Here is a 15,030-nt window from a genome sequence, read left to right on the forward strand (position 1 = left end):
GTCAAGACTCCCTTTCCTTATCTGTAAAATTGAGCTAATAATTTTCACCTCATGCGGTTGTGAGAATTTAATAGCATAATGCATGTTTTTGGTACACAATAAGTGTGCTGGACAGCAATTGTCTCTCTCTTCCTGTAGTCTTGATTTAACCTTCCTTCTCTCAGCTGCCATTCAAGTGGAAGAGAGGCTGGAGGCAAGTTGGGGGCTGAGAAAGATAGTTTCAAGTTAGGCAGAGTCAGTTTGCAAATCTTTAAAGGTGTATTGGTGGTCTTTGAGCTCCATCTTCTCCAAGAGGGAACCAGTGCAGCAGCAAGAAGGACCCAGGTGAGACCAGACATCGGACTTTTTCACTACAAAAGCAGAAAAATCACCGGGCGGGGGTGGGGGGGGTGGGTGGGGGGCAGCTGAGGGTGGTGGCTTAGGGTGGCTGCTTTCCAGAACAAAGCAGCTAAAGCCAGTGAGAATGGGAAGATAGGCTGGTGGTCATCTCAGGCCCTCACCAGTGCTCCTCATCCCCAAGTCTGACCTGGGCATTATCTGGAATGTTAGATTGCTTAAAAGTCCCACATCCTTCTGTGTCTCTACTTTTGGATGTTATATTAGTTTCCTAGGGCTACTATAACAAAGTACCACAAACTGGCTTAAACAACAGAAATTTATGTCTCAGTTCTGGAGGCTAGAAGTCCAAGATCAAGAGAAGGCAGGGCTGGTTCCTTCTGAAGGCTGTGAGGGAGAATCTGTTCCATGCCTCTCTTCTAGCTTCTGGTGGGTTGCTGACAATCTTTGGTGTTCCTTGGCTTGTAGATACATCACTCCACCTCTGTCTTCATGTTCACATGGGTTCCCCCTGTGTGTGTTTCTGTAAGTCCACATTCCCCCTTTTTATAAGGACACTGGTCATATTGGATTAGAGGTCCACTCTACTCCAGTATGACCTCATCTTAATTATATCTACTATTTCTATATAAGGTCATATTATGAAGTGCTGGGGGTTAGGACTTCAACATATGAATTGGGGGTGAGGAGGTGCATTCGGCTAAAGTTGCAGGAAAATCTTGCCCCATTTCTGATTAAGAACTCCTGACTCCCAGGTACCTACAGAATGAAGTATAAAGCCTTCACAGTCCAGGCTGCAGGAACCTAAGAGCCTCCCCTCCAGCGTCTCCCCGCGCCCCACACCGTCAACCCCGTGCTGCAGCCACTCGGGAAAATTCACGTTGAATCTCAAATTCTCGGTCTTTTGAGCAAGCTTGGCTCCTCTCCCTTTCCAGCCAGACTCCGCTTCTCTGTGCAACATTCCTAGCTACCTCCCATCCCTGTCTGTCTGTAAAGGTGGAGGTACAGAATGACGAGGAGAGAGCATTGAGAGATGAGTCTGCCCCCCCCCTCCTCCTCCTCCAAGCGTGCACACGTGCGTTTCTCTCCGTACCACTGGGCCTAGCACAGTTCCTTGCTCTGTGTTTTGTGTTCTACCAGCCAGAGCTGAGGTGCTCCAGGGCCGGGCTGCCAGGCCCTCGGGCTCTTTACAGACTCTCACGCCCCCTGCAGGACGGGATGCGACAGCAAAGGAACAGAGACCAGCTTCACTAACAGAGACTCGTCTTTATTGCCCTTTTTCTGAGGGCTGACACCCGGCGGGCAGCGAGGAGAGGGCAGGGTCAGAACCCGGCCAGAGCAACGGCTCAGACTCCAGACCGTCCCCCAGGCGCCGCAGAGGGAGCGGCCAAGGCAGGACATCTACGCCCGGGGCAGGGGCGCGGCGCTGGCTCTGCGCCTGCGCGGCGGCCCATGGTCAGGATGCCGGCTGCGTGGTTGCCGCTGGCCTGCAGGAGGCGCTGCAGCCGGCCCTGGAGGCCAGGGGGTCCCGGCCGCCGCTTGCCCAGCGTGAGGATGCCGGCCGCGTGGTTGCCCGCGCCGTGCAGCAGCTCGTAGAGGCGGCAGGAGCACGTCTTCTGGCGGCAACAGTCGGGCAGGGGCTGCGCTGCCGCTCCCGGCGACAGGAGCGCGGGCGGTAGCAAAAGCAGCAGCAGCAGCAGCGTCACGGCGGCCCAGGGGACCTAGGGAGACGCGAGGCCAGGTGCTGGGGTGGGGGGAGGGCGGGGGGGGGCGGCGGGTTTCCCGCCGCGCCCACCTTCAGCCCCCTGGCCCAGGCCCCGCCCACTTGGTTCTACGCCCCCTCCCTCCTGCGGTCCTAACACTCTGCGTTCCCTAGTTTCCCGGCCTCTGTCTGCAAGACTGTATTGGAGGGCTCCTCTCTGGCTCTTTTACCTGCTCATCTCCTAAGCCCCAGCACACCATCTCCTCCAGGAAGCCCTTTGAGACTCCTGGGCAGAGTGATTCCCTCTTTTCTGGGTACCCTTAAGTCTCTCGTTACCCCCATTAGAGCGCTTACCACTCCACCTGAAAACAGGGTGTGTGAGTCTGCACCGGAAGTTTGTTCACTCAGGGAAACAGACCCAGTATAGCCCCAACATGGGCAAACCAAGGACTGGGGTGCAGTCAAGGACCGGCAGGATCCAGGTTGTCTTGTCTGCCTGTTCCCTCACAGGGGAAACTGCATTCTGTGGCTTCTGCACCAGTTTCCTACCCTCTTATGGGCACAACTTCCTCACTTGTAAACGGGTTAAGTAATTCCTATAGTGCAGGCTGCCAGGAGGAGGACATAAGAGACTGCAAACAGCATCTGATACATGAGCTCTCAGGAGCTGGGCACAGTCCCATGCTAGCAGAGGTCGACCCTCCGCCAAGGCCCCACCCAGTCCCCTGCCTCCGCGCCCTGCCCCCCCCGCCCCCCCCCCCCCGGGAAAAGACCAAGAGTAGAGACATCTCAGACTTCTTTCCAGCCCCCTGAGCAAGCAGTCTCATTGCCCCCCTGGGATGATGAGTTACCCCTCCATCCCCAGGTATCTTTACCTTTGTAGAGGGAGGGTTCATGGCGTCTGGAGCTCAGAGTGGGGTAGCCAAGAAAGGTGTTGTCTGCAGTGGTCCAAATAGCCAGGAACTTTGAGGCCGTTGACTGTGACCACTGATCAAGGGCCTGGGGTTTATAGCGCTCTGAGGTGGTGCAGGACAGACGGGTACTTGCGTCTACTCTGGGGCCAGACAAAGGCAAGTCTAAGATTAGCTTCCCACAGGGCAGCCGTCTCCAGGTTGGGCCCAAAGAATGGCCACCAAGGCTCTCAGAAGCGGGAGTTCGATCACTGTGCCCAGGGTCCCCCCCTTGTCTGTCTGGCTGCTCCCTGGAGATGGGGCGGTCTCCGGGCATTAATGAGGCCACCTTGCACCCAGGAATCTGGGAGCACAAAAGAGGCCCTGGCTGGGGCGCTGGCCTGGGACAATGTATGTGTGTTTGGGGCGGGTGGGGGGGGGGAACAACTGCTAATTAGGGCAGGAGAGAAGGCAGCTGTGAGACCCACTCTCCACATGGTGTATGTGGTGGGGGGAGGGCAGCTAGGCAGCAGGCCTAGCTCCTGGTTGCTGTCCCTGGGGTCTGTCAGGCTCCACGGCCCTCTTCCTTAATGGAAAAGTCTTCTTACACCTCTCCCTTCCCCCAGTTCTCTCCTTCCCTCTGCCCCTTCCACGAACCTCCGAGGGGGAAAAGCTTGAAAACTCAACCTGGGTAGGGGGAGGAAACAGCCAAACCTGGTGTTGTTCTTGGACCTGCCCAGTTTTCCTCCTGTTCAGGTGGCCTGGAGTAGGGGATAGAGTCCCAATCCCACCATAGGAGAGAGTGAACGACCCGGGGCGGGGAGGACCGCGCCATCTCCAAGCCAGAGTCTCTTTTATTTTGGGCATGTCCATTATGCACCTGCTCTCAGCCAGGCCCTGCACAGCACTGGAGGGACAGTGTGCATCAGACATGGCCCAATTTTCCAGGAGCTCCAAAGTCCAGATGGGGAGGCAACCTAGCATAATGATAGCTTCATGGGAGAAAGGACCCCAAAAAGGCCTTGCATGCCAAGTAGATTTCCATCAGCTAAGACAGGGGAGGAGGCATTCCACAGAAGTCACAGCTTGAGCAGAGACCTGGAGGTGACAGTGCTTAGCTCATGCAGGATAGTAGGGTGTGGTCATCATAGCTGTGGCTTCCTTCTCAGGGGAGAGGTAGCTGGACAGGTAAGTGAGGGCCAGGGTGGGTCAAAGGGTCTTGCAGGCTAAGCTGATTGGTCTGAATCCTGTGGCCACTGGGGAGCCACAGGAGGGTTTTACCAGGAAGAAGTTGTGGGGTTGATGGGGGGTTGGGTGGCCTGGATGTGGGGCATGGAATCCAGCAGTAATTCAGAGGTAGAACTGGTGACTTGGCAACTGATCAGGAACAGGGACTGTGTTACTTAAGAGGAGCCTGTGGGGCCTTGGGCAAGCCTCACAGCCTCAGGAAGCCTCAGTTTCACCACTGCTAAGATGGACAGTTAACCCAAATGGTCTCTGAGATTGCTTCCTGTTGTGATACTTCCTGACTTGCAGTATAGCCCCTGCCCATGGAGGTGATTTGTGGGTATTGGGCCAGACAGGCACCTGTGCTAAGCCAGCTAAGTTGAGGAGCAGTCCTTCCCCATTTACGGTAAGCTTGGAGTGGAGAGAGGGAGGAGGCGTGGGCTCTGGGTCTTCTGGGTTGACCTAGGCCATGGTAGGGGTCCCCAAGACCTACCCCAACCTGGAGTGGAGCGTGGGGGGAAAGCCTTGGTGTCCAGAGCTGAAGGTGGGGGAAGCCAGCCTGCAGCAAGAGCAGGACGAATGAGACTACTACAGTTTCGCCAGAAGCAGACCCTGAGTCCAGAATCTGGGTGCAAGTGGTTTATTTGGGAGGTAATCCTACAAAGCACATGAAAACATGGGGATGGGCAGGGTGGAAGGAAAACCAGTAAGAATTGTGTTAATCAGAGGGTTACCACTACGGGCAACCGGTGCAGAAGACACTTGAGAATTGTACTCAGGGACAGTGACGCTGAGGTCTCTTTCTCTGACTCCTGTCTCTTATTGACTGAGGGCCGCTCCTGGGGAACATTAACGGTTAACACGTCCAGCCTGCCCAGTGACTGGGCCTGGAGACACAGGAGACATCGGCAGTATGTGGGAACTCTAGCAGTGTCCTCCGGAGGGCGCCACGGGACTTCAGGGAGGGCACTGCAGGGGCCAGTTGACGTGGGCTCCTCAGAAAGGGCTGAACAGCTTAGACCTCCCTCAGGCCTGGGGTTCTGATGGGCAACTGTCACGTGACACAGAGTCGAAGACCCTGGCCAAGACTTCCCATCCAGAGAGGCCACAGAGGAATGTACCAAGTGGCCTATGAGGGGGATGGGGCAGTGGGCAGGCCTCTCAGCTCAGGACACCACCCTTTTCTGCAGACACTGGGCCAGGTGCCTGTGCCTAAGGACCCGGGGCATCTCAGGAGGATAGAGGGACGAAGGGCAGGCTGCAAGGGCCACCCGGAGTTCTCTGAAGGCCCCTTGCCCCACCAGGTGGACTCTGGCAGGGCCCACGCTGCCCCAGAACCGCAAGGACTTGTAGCGGGGAGAGACTTCCTGAAGGCAGTGGTCAAGCTGGAAACAGAACGGCCTGAGTGAGGCTGGTGTGTAGCTGTGTGGCATGTGGATGAGGGATGCCTGATGGTGCCCAGGGTATGTGTGGTAGGTGTTTCATGTGTCCATATGTGTCTGTGGAATTCATCTCTCCCTTCCCAGAGCCTCAGGGAAGCTCTCCTCCCCACCCCCCTCCTCCCCATCACTCCACTGCGCCCAGGGCACCTGGAGTCATGCAGGGTAAAGGAGACACGCAGTCCCGTCCTGTCCTATCCCTGTCTTGTTTACCTTGTCTCGATTTTCCTCTGACAGGTTTCTCAGGCCCCTCAGCGCCACAAACACCTCATAGTGGGGAGCCGAGCCCTCGGAGGAATCTGCAGACAGACCCCCATGTTCACACACTTTTGTCAACAGGGCAGCTCCCAACGCCAATGCCGGTGCTCCTACCTGTTCCACCTTACTCTGAGGTTCATGGGAGAAGAGGAATCCCTTGGTAGAGAGGAGGGTAAATGGAGAGGAACCCAAAACCTAATCGTAAATATGAAGCAGGCCGGGAAGGGAAAGGGGGAGAGACTGCAGCAGGAGGGATGGGAGTTAGACCTGAGTGAGCTAGGACTTGTGTTAGGAGCAACCAAAGAGGCCACGTCTTCTGACGTCTTTTCTAAAGTTCTTCCATCCGCATGGAATGGCATGGGGGGCAGCCAACTCAAGAATGGGGGGCAGGAGCTGATGGAGAAGCTTACCCAGAATGCTGCTCTCCACACAGCTGTGGTCCAACAGTTTCGCCCCTGGCCACTGCCCGACAGCCCGGCCCAGGGCCTCAGAGAACACATCCTCTCGAATGTCTTCTCCTCTCACACTCAGGGCCTGGCCCAGCCTGGGGAGGAGGAAGGAGACAGAGGAGCCTAGGGCACAAGGACGGCCCCTCAGCTCCCCAGGGGGTCACGTACCTGCAGACGAACCTGACGACTGGACACCGATTGTAGGCACCAACCACCTGTACTACATCACCCAGGCAGCACCTGACAGGTGGAGGAGTGGGGGGCGAGATCAGCCCCAGGGGCCCATTCACTCATATCCCTGGCCTTCGATAGGGTCCCAGAGGGGTGGGCAGGCCATCACCTGGTAAGGCTGATGTGGTCGGTCAGCACCAGCTCATACTCCTTGCCCTTCTGGGCCTCGGCCAGCAGGACGGTAGAGGCAGCCTCTTCCTGGGCTCCTTTGTTGACTGGGAGCAGCTCAATAAAAGGAGCTCCAGGGGGCAGAAGGTAGAGCCCGCGGGGCTGCTCTGGCCACAGGTTCAGGCCCACCACCCCTGTGGGGAGCAAGCAGCCCTTCAGTGGCCAGTGCCCTTGCTCTCTGCTAGGCAGTAGCCCCTCCCCCGGGCCCCCAGGCCCCAGTTCTCTGAGCAGCTGTTCCCACTGCTGCCCTCCCACCCCTCCTTCCTGGCTCCCCCAGGCTCAGTGTGCCGTCTCTGAGGCCCTAGTTGGGAGGAGGCGGTGGTTCGGCGGGTGGCAGACCTGGCGCCAAATGCTGGCGCCGTGTGAATTTGTGCAAGTTTCTTAACCTCTATGAGCCTCAGTTTCTGCATGTGTATAAGCGGAGCTGTTGGTGTTGGGGGGATTAAATGATTAGGTAGGGCTCAGTGTTTCGCAGCTAGCTGTGTGACCTCTGCCCCCTGCCCCAGCTCACTAGCCTTGAGTCCCGCTGACCTCCAGAGGCAGAGTAAGCCGGGGAGAAGAAGGCTAGCCCCTGGCACCACAATGCCTCCAGGGCAGCCATAGCCTCGGCCTGGCCTCCTGCGTCCAGAATCACCACCACCTGTAGCTTCGGCCAGAGCCGAAGGGCCAGTCCTCGGGGCCCCTGCTCTAGGGCCTTCCGCAACTCAGCTGCCCGTCTGGGGAGAGGCACCCCCGGGTTCCCGGCAGCTATTGTCTCAGCTAGCTCTTCGCCATCCGCCTCCAGGCCCACAAAGACGTCCAGGAGTTCGGCTGCTGTCCCACCTTCCAGTGCCCGCAGCCCTGGGGACCTCAGTGCCTTCAGCAGCAGGGCCCCAGGGTGCTTGGCTCCAGGGGCGCTAACCTGGCCCAAGGCACGCCAAGGCCAGGGGAGAGGGCAGGGCCAGGGGGACGTAGGGGTCACACAGGCAGTGCCTCCTGGAGCCAGCACTTCTGGATAGGCCTTGTTTAGGGCTGCCAGACCCAGCAAGGTGGCCTGGAGGGAGACAAGAGAGGGTGTTGGCCCTGGGCCTGAGCCAGTCCCTGAGCCCCCAGTTTGGGGGTTCTTTGCCCACCCTGCTGGGAGGGTTGGGCTGCAAGTAGGGGTCTCTAATGGGGCTAGGCTCCAGCCTTCTCCGTTTACCTGCAGAGAGGCCTCCCCGTAGTACTGGGTTGAGGTAGGAGGCGAGAGCTGCCCCTCACTTTCTTCCTCTTGGGCCTGGCTGGCCTTGGTCAGTGGGAGATGGTTCCGGAAGGTGCTTATATCTGTAGCCCAAAGACATCATAAACTCGTCCTGAAGCCACAGGTTCCCAAGAGTTTCAGGCAAGATGGGTGAGACCCTTAATAAGGAACCCAGCATAGGCTTAGGCTGGGCGGGGCTACTGGGGCCCAGGAATGGAAAATTCATCTTGAACAATCCTGAGCCTGGGTAGGGTCTTTGCGTTGGGCCCCTCTGTGCTGGCGGTAGAAGGTGAGAGGGAATCCTTGGGTTCTGAAATCTGACTATCCTGTGGGGTTTCTATCTGTTTGGGGCCACCTCCCCAGCCCCTTGGAAACACACCTGTGTTCCCCCTGAGGGGACCGCGGGGCCCCTGGGCTCCCTGCAGACACCACTTCAGGGCCTGCTGCTGGCTCTGGCCCGCGTGCAGTGTGCTCTGTTCTAGTCTCCACTGCTGCCAGGCGGCCGCCCAGCACAGGGTCCCTGCTGCCACACGGTGCTGGAGGCCAGCAAGCCAGGACAGCCTGGCATCTTGGGGCTGCCGCTGCCAGAGCACGGCCAGCAGTGGCAGCAGCAGCAGCAGGAGAAGGAACAGCAGCAGCAGCAGCATCTCCAAGCAGCTCCTGGGAGGAGGAAGGGACCCAAGTTCTGGTCCTGGAGGGGAGGAGAGGATAACCCATTTCTCCCTCACCTTAAGCCCCCTGTACCACACGAGAAACCCAGGAAAAAGGAAGTCTGGGAAGAAGCCAGGACCCATCAGGCAGGTGATGCAGAGGAGACAACATCAAGGCCTTGGAGTCACACTGACCTGAGGTCGGACACTGGCTCTGACACTTGGTTAGCCGTAGGGCCCTGGGTAAGTCAGCCAGCTGCTCTGGGCTCCGTTCCCCTGTCTGTAAAATGGGAATAATAACAGCTTCGCACAAGATATAGACAGGGTTTGACACAGTGCCTGGCACACAGCGGCTGCTCAATGACATGTCCTGCCCACTCCTGGGTGGCTCTGCTGCATCCCAGGATCCACCCTGTCCCCGCTCCGGGCCCCTCCTAAGCCCCGGGGAAGTGGTTCCATGTCCCACGTGCACCTGTCATAGCCCACTTGCGCAGACTCTCAGCACCCAGGGCCCCCTCGGCGGTGGGTACTTGGGTCTCTGTACACAGCCAGTCAGAAAGATGGAGCCGTGGCTTTAAAGGGAGGGGCCCTGATGGGGAAATCCGGTCACGGGCCTGAGGGAGGAGATGGGGGGGGGGTGCTCTTAAAGGGACAGCTTGCCTAAGGGTCCAAGCCCAAACTGGCAGGTGGGAGGAAGCTACCACGGGAGACTTCAAACTCCTGCTGTCTTCAAACTCCTGCAGGTGAAGGAAGAGAAAGCTGAGTGTGGGAAAGAGTTCAGGAAGCAGCTTGAGTTGGGAGAAGGGCGCACCCCAGGAGAGCAGGTTCAAGCTGGAGAACTGTTAAAAAAATTTTTTTTTCTCCCAATCCAGAAACCATGTCCACAAAGATCTACCAGCTTTCTCTCACAAAGGTGGTAGAGAAATAAATCCCCACCCCTGGCATAAGCAACCACAAATCTAGTTGCTCTCCATATAGATTTGTCTGTTCTGGACATTTCATATAAATGGAATCAGAACACGTGGTCTTTTGTGCTGGCTCCTTTCACTTAGCATGTTTTCAAGGTTCTTCCACTTCGTACCGTGTAGCAGTAGTTCATTTCTTTTTATTGCCAAATGTATTTCATGGTATGGATATGCCACACCACATTTACTTATCCGTTCATCAGTTGATGGGCATTTGGGGTCATTTCCGTTCTTTGGCTACTATGTGTAATGCTATTACGGATATTTGTGTACAAGTTTTTCTGTGGATATATGTTTTTATTTTCTTGCATAAAAATGTGATGAATGCAAGGGATTTACTGCATTCCAATGAATAGAATAGCTGGGTTGCATAGTAGCTCTGTTTAACTGTGTAAGGAACTGTTAAACTGGTTTCCATAGTGGCTGCACCATTTTACATCCCCACCAGCAGTATATGAGGGTTTCAAATTCTCTACATCCTTGCAAACACTTGTTATTACCCAACTTTTTTATCACAGCTATCGTAGTGGGGTGTGAAGTGACTTGAGTCTGTTTTAATTTGCATGGTCCCCCATGACCAATGACCAAGCATCTTTTCATGTATCTATTGGCCATTTATACACTTCTATGGAGAAATGTCTTTTCAGATCCTTTACCCATTTTTTACTGGGCTATTTGTCTTTTTATTATTAAGCTGTAAGAGTTCTTTATATATTTTGCAGTCAAGTCCCCTGTCAGATAGATGATTTGCAAATGGATTCTTCCATTCTGTAGGTTGTCTCTTCATTTTCATGATAGTGTCCTTTGAAGCACAAAAATTTTAAATTTTGATGAAGTCTAATTGTCTACTTTTTCTTTTGTTGCTTGTGCTTTTGGTGTCATATCTAGGGACCCATCGTCAAGTCCAAGGTCATGAAGATTTACTCCTATGTTTTCTTCCAATACTTTCATAAAATTAGCTCTTACATTTAGGTCTTTGATTTGTTTTTTCTTGTGGTAAAATATGCCGAAGATTTACCATTTTAACCCGATCAGGTATCCACTTCAGTGGCATTAAGTACATTCACACCATCGTGCAACCATCACCACCATCCATTTCCAGAACTTTTTCTTCTTCCTACACTGAAGTGTGACTCATGAAACACTAACTCCCCATTCCTCCTCTCCCCAGCCTCTGATGACCATGATTCTATTTTCTGTCTTCATGAGTTTGACTCCTCCAGGTAGCTAACATAGGGGCATCCATACAATGTCTGTCCTTTTATGTCTGTCTTATTCATTCAGCATAATGTCTTCAAGATTCACCCATGTTGTGGCATGTGTCAGAATTCCCTTCGTTTTTAAAGCTGAATGGTATTCCCTTGTATGTCTAGACCACATTTAGTTTACCCATTCACCCACCGATGGACACTTGTGTTATTTTCACCTTTTGGCTTTTGTGAATAACGCTGCTATGAACACGGGTGTACAAATATCTGTTTGAGTCCCGCTTTCAATTCTTTTGAGTATATACCCAGAAGTGCTGGATCACATGTTTAACTTTTTGAGGAATCTCCATGGTATTTTCACAGCAGCTGCTACTTTACATGCCTACCTGCAACGCGCATGGGTTCCAATTTTTCTGCATCCCCTACAACAGTTGTTTTTTTGTTTTGTTTTGATAACAGCCAATCTAATGGGTAAGAAGTATTTCATTGTAGTTGTGATTTATATTTTTTTTTTTTAGAAAAAATTTTTAAGTTTCTTTTTATTTATTTTGGGAGAGATACAGAGAGCAAGCGGGGAGGGGCAGAGAGAGATGGAGACATAGAATCTGAAGCGAGCTCCAGACTCCGGGCTGTCAGCATAGAGCTCAACTCGGGGCTCCAACTCACAAACGGTGAGATCATGACCTGAGCCAAAATCAAGAGTCAGATGCTTAACTGACTAAGCCACCCAGGTACCCCATGATTTGCATTTCTAACGACTGAGCATTTCTTGTGTATTTATTGTCCACCTGTATATCTTTAGAGAAATGTCTACTCACATCCTTTTCATTTAAAAAAGGGGCACCTGGGTGGCTCAGTCGGTTTAAGCGTCTGACTTTGGCTCGAGTCATGATCTTGCAGTTCGTGAGTTCTAGCCCTGCATCGGGCTCTGTGCTGACAGCTCAGAGCCTGGAGCCTGCTTTGGATTCTCTGTCTCCCTCTCTCTGCCCCTCCCCAGCTTGTGCTCTTTCTCTCAAAAATAAGTAAACATTAATTTTTTTGTTGTTGTTGACTTGTAGGAATTCTTTATATATTCTGGATATTAATCCCTTATCAGACATATAATTTGCACATATTTTCTCCCAATCTGTGGGTTGTCTATTCACTCTAACAGTGTCCTTTGATGCATAAAGGTTTTTGTTTTGATGAGGTCTACTTTTTTTAAAAGTTTATTTATTTATTTATTTATTTTGAGTGAGAGAGAGCACGAATGGGGTTGGGGCAGACAGAGAGGAGAGAGCGAGAATCCCAAGCAGACTTTGCACCAGGGCGGAGCCCAATGAAGGACCCAACCAACCAACTATGAGATCATGACCTGAGCCAAAGTCGGATGCTTAACCGACTGAGCCACCCAGACACCCCGATGAGGTCCAATTTATCTTGTGTTGCCTGTGGTGTCATGGCCAAGAAATCATTGCCAAATCCAATGTCATGAAGTTTTCTATGGTTTCTTCTAAGATTTTTATAGTTTTATCTCTTACATTTAGGTCTTTGATCCATTTTAATTTTTGTACATGATGTAACATAAGGCTCCAACTTTATTCTTTTTTTTTTTTTAATGTTTTTATTTTTTTGAGAGAAAGAGTACGCCCACGTGCATGGTCAGGAGAGGGGCAGAGAAAGAGGAGGACAGAAGGATACAAAGCGGGCTCCACGCTGACAGGCTGACAGGCTGACAGCAGCAGCCCGATGCAGGGCTCGAACTCCCCAACTGTGAGATCACAACCTGATCGGGCACTCAACTGACTGAGCCACCCAGGCGTCCCTCTCCACCGCCCCCCCCCCCAACTTTATTCTTTTGCATGTGGCTATCCAGTTGTCCCAGCACCACTTGTTGAAAAGACTATTCTTTCCCCATTGCATGGTTTTGGCACTCCTGTGAAAAATCAGTTGACCACGGACACATGGGTTTCCTTCTGGACTCTGAATTCTATTCTATGGATCCATACATCTATCCTTATGCCAGTATTACACTATGTTGATTATTGTTGCTTTGCACTAAGTTTTGACCTACTGTGACATGTGACTACTTCAACTTTATTCTTTTTCAGTTGGTTATTTAGGAGTATATTGTTTAACTTCCATATATTTGTGAATTTTCCAGGGCTTGTCTTGTTATTGTTATTTGGGTAGTGAGTGGCTGATCATTTTAGTGAGTCCATATACTTCCCACCCCCCACCTCCCTACAGTGCAAAGCCTCTGCTATTGCTCATTCAGGGGGTGCAGACTTGAGTATGCCCAGTCACCCTAGCATGACAGTGATTTTCACCTCTTTCCCTGACCACACCCAGCTGTTAAACTACACGAATTGTTGGCTAATTGCTATATATTTTCCAACAATGCTTTGGGGGAAGAAATGGCTCCACAAACTGATCCAATCAAATTCAGGTTTCTTTGAAGGGACAGTTTCACGGCCAGTGTTTGAGATTTGTTCTGACCCCGAGAGAGCTCCTCCCGGCCGTCTCTTTCCCCATCTTTCTCTAGCACACTCGCTAGCCCAGCTCAACCTCTACCTCCGATAAAGCTATCATTCTCCTGCCACTTGCCTTTCACAACCTCCAAGGTTTCAGAGAGCACCCTTAAGTTTGAACTTCCCTTGCAAATGAAGTCCGTTCTTTTGAGGAGAGATTCGAAGTTTTCTGTTTCAGAGCCTGCCTCTCTGTCCCGCCCCCCTCCCCTCCTCCTCCTCCGTATCTCTTAGCCCTGATCATTCTTAAGCTGCACACCCACGTCTCCTTGGACATTCCAACGTATCCGGATTTGTACTCAATCTTCCTCCCAACCTGCTCCTCTCCCACATCTTCCCCTCCCCATCTCACTGAGGAGCATCTCTATCAATTACTTCCCAAGCCAGAAACCTGGAATTACTCTAGACTCCAATCCTGCTCTCCAGCATTGGTCACAATGTCTGCATAGTAGGCCTCAGGGCCACTGCTGTGGTATCCTCATCTAGAACCTCCTCTCCTCTGACCCACACTGTTGAAACAGCCTCCCCGGATCCCTGCCTTCCTGTTTTGCCTCCCTTCAATCCATCATACACAGTGTCACTATAGAATTTCCTAAAATGAGACTCTGGCCATTCCTTTGCTTGAAGTCTGGTAAGGTTTCACTTGCCATCATGCTCAGGTGAAGTTTAAACTCTTAGCCTGGCACACTAGGCTTCATCACTGGCCACAGTTCTCAAAGTGTGGTCCTTGCCCCCGTATCACCTGAGAACTTGTTAGAAATGCAAATTCTGGGGGCGCCTGGGTGGCGCAGTCGGTTAAGCGTCCGACTTCAGCCAGGTCACGATCTCGCGGTCCGGGAGTTCGAGCCCCGCGTCAGGCTCTGGGCTGATGGCTCAGAGCCTGGAGCCTGTTTCCGATTCTGTGTCTCCCTCTCTCTCTGCCCCTCCCCCATTCATGCTCTGTCTCTCTCTGTCCCAAAAATAAAATAAAACGTTGAAAAAAAAATTAAAAAAAAAAAAAAAAAGAAATGCAAATTCTGGGGCACGTGGGTGGCTCAGGAGGTTCAATGTATGATTTCAGCTCAGGCCATGATCTCATGGTTCGTGAGTTTGAGCCCCCAAAGGGCTCTCTGCTGTCAGTACAGAGCCCGCTTTGGATCCTCTCTCTCCCCCTCTCTCTGCTCCTTTCTTGCTCACTCTCTCTCAAAATAAATAAATTAAAAAAAAAAATGCAAATTCTGAGGCTGAACCCCAGGCCTACTGGCTGGGACACTCTGGAGAGTCGTCCAGCGATCTGCACTTTAGCCAGTTTTCCAGGAGATTGTGATGCAGGCCTGAGCTGAGAAGCAGACATCACCCTCTATCCAGCCGTATCTGGCCCTCCTGCATCTCCAGCCTCTGCCTGTGCTGGTGTCTCCACCTGAATGCCTCTCCTAACTCCCATGTGTTCTTTAGGGGTCAGCTCAAGCTAACTGGTGCCCTTCTTCCATGTTCTCTTGTATTCCCTTATGGCCTCAGGACAGCTTTATTGCAGCGCGAGCCAATCTCCTATCATGTTTGGTTATGTTTGTCATCTTTCCTGGGCCACGATCCTCTTGAGGGCAGAACAATTTCTCCTCCCACTCACAATGCCCAGCTCAGAGCAGGCAACTCGAAATGTGCTTGAAATTTAAGGGTAAGCTTTGTAATGGGAACAGTGTGGAATCAGGAGGCTAGGAGGTACAGACGATTACTCTAATTTTTAAAACATCATATGAACAGGAAGGTAAGAAATGCCCCCTCTGCCATCAAAGCTAGGACAC

General features: G+C 52.6%; 2 protein-coding genes across 6 annotated transcripts; both read right to left on the minus strand.

Moving 5' to 3' along the window:
• Positions 1-1,582: 1,582 nt before the first annotated feature.
• On the minus strand, positions 1,583-3,022 carry HCRT (hypocretin neuropeptide precursor). The gene is made up of 2 exons (XM_040497590.1): positions 2,914-3,022; positions 1,583-2,057 (listed from the first exon to the last, which is right to left on the minus strand). Exons 1-2 carry the CDS (start codon positions 2,932-2,934, stop codon positions 1,683-1,685), a joined length of 396 nt encoding a protein of 131 aa, XP_040353524.1. The 5' UTR covers positions 2,935-3,022; the 3' UTR covers positions 1,583-1,682.
• On the minus strand, positions 2,998-9,153 carry GHDC (GH3 domain containing). 5 transcript variants are annotated; one of them, XM_040497587.1, is made up of 10 exons: positions 9,042-9,153; positions 8,765-8,849; positions 8,299-8,579; positions 7,881-8,002; positions 7,232-7,733; positions 6,642-6,834; positions 6,470-6,541; positions 6,263-6,396; positions 5,808-5,893; positions 4,780-5,540 (listed from the first exon to the last, which is right to left on the minus strand). In XM_040497587.1, the coding sequence occupies exons 3-10, from the start codon at positions 8,564-8,566 to the stop codon at positions 5,322-5,324; spliced, it is 1,596 nt and encodes a 531-aa protein (XP_040353521.1). In that variant the 5' UTR covers positions 8,567-8,579; positions 8,765-8,849; positions 9,042-9,153; the 3' UTR covers positions 4,780-5,321. The 5 variants fall into 5 exon arrangements, with proteins under 5 accessions (XP_040353520.1, XP_040353521.1, XP_040353519.1 ...); XM_040497586.1 differs by lacking the exons at positions 4,780-5,540; positions 9,042-9,153 and adding an exon at positions 2,998-3,092 and having other exon boundaries at positions 8,299-8,610; positions 8,765-9,035; XM_040497585.1 differs by lacking the exon at positions 9,042-9,153 and having other exon boundaries at positions 8,299-8,610; positions 8,765-9,035.
• Between the last annotated feature and the right edge of the window lie 5,877 nt (positions 9,154-15,030).

Source organism: Herpailurus yagouaroundi, unplaced genomic scaffold (genome assembly GCF_014898765.1).
Source record: "Herpailurus yagouaroundi ecotype Mexico unplaced genomic scaffold, PumYag 189, whole genome shotgun sequence".
NCBI classification, from domain to species: domain Eukaryota; kingdom Metazoa; phylum Chordata; class Mammalia; order Carnivora; family Felidae; genus Herpailurus; species Herpailurus yagouaroundi.

Bases quoted from the DNA above. Each gene is read 5' to 3' on its own strand.
- HCRT (XM_040497590.1), bottom strand. From the start codon at position 2,934: ATGAACCCTCCCTCTACAAAG. The intron at 2,058-2,913 runs GTAAAGATACCT...GCGTCTCCCTAG, and splicing joins TGAACCCTCCCTCTACAAAG to GTCCCCTGGGCCGCCGTGAC.
- GHDC (XM_040497585.1), bottom strand. From the start codon at position 8,936: ATGTCATTGAGCAGCCGCTGTGTGCCAGGCACTGTGTCAAACCCTGTC. The intron at 8,611-8,764 runs GTCAGTGTGACT...CCTCCCCTCCAG, and splicing joins GAGCCAGTGTCCGACCTCAG to GACCAGAACTTGGGTCCCTT. The intron at 6,542-6,641 runs GTGATGGCCTGC...TCCACCTGTCAG, and splicing joins GACCACATCAGCCTTACCAG to GTGCTGCCTGGGTGATGTAG.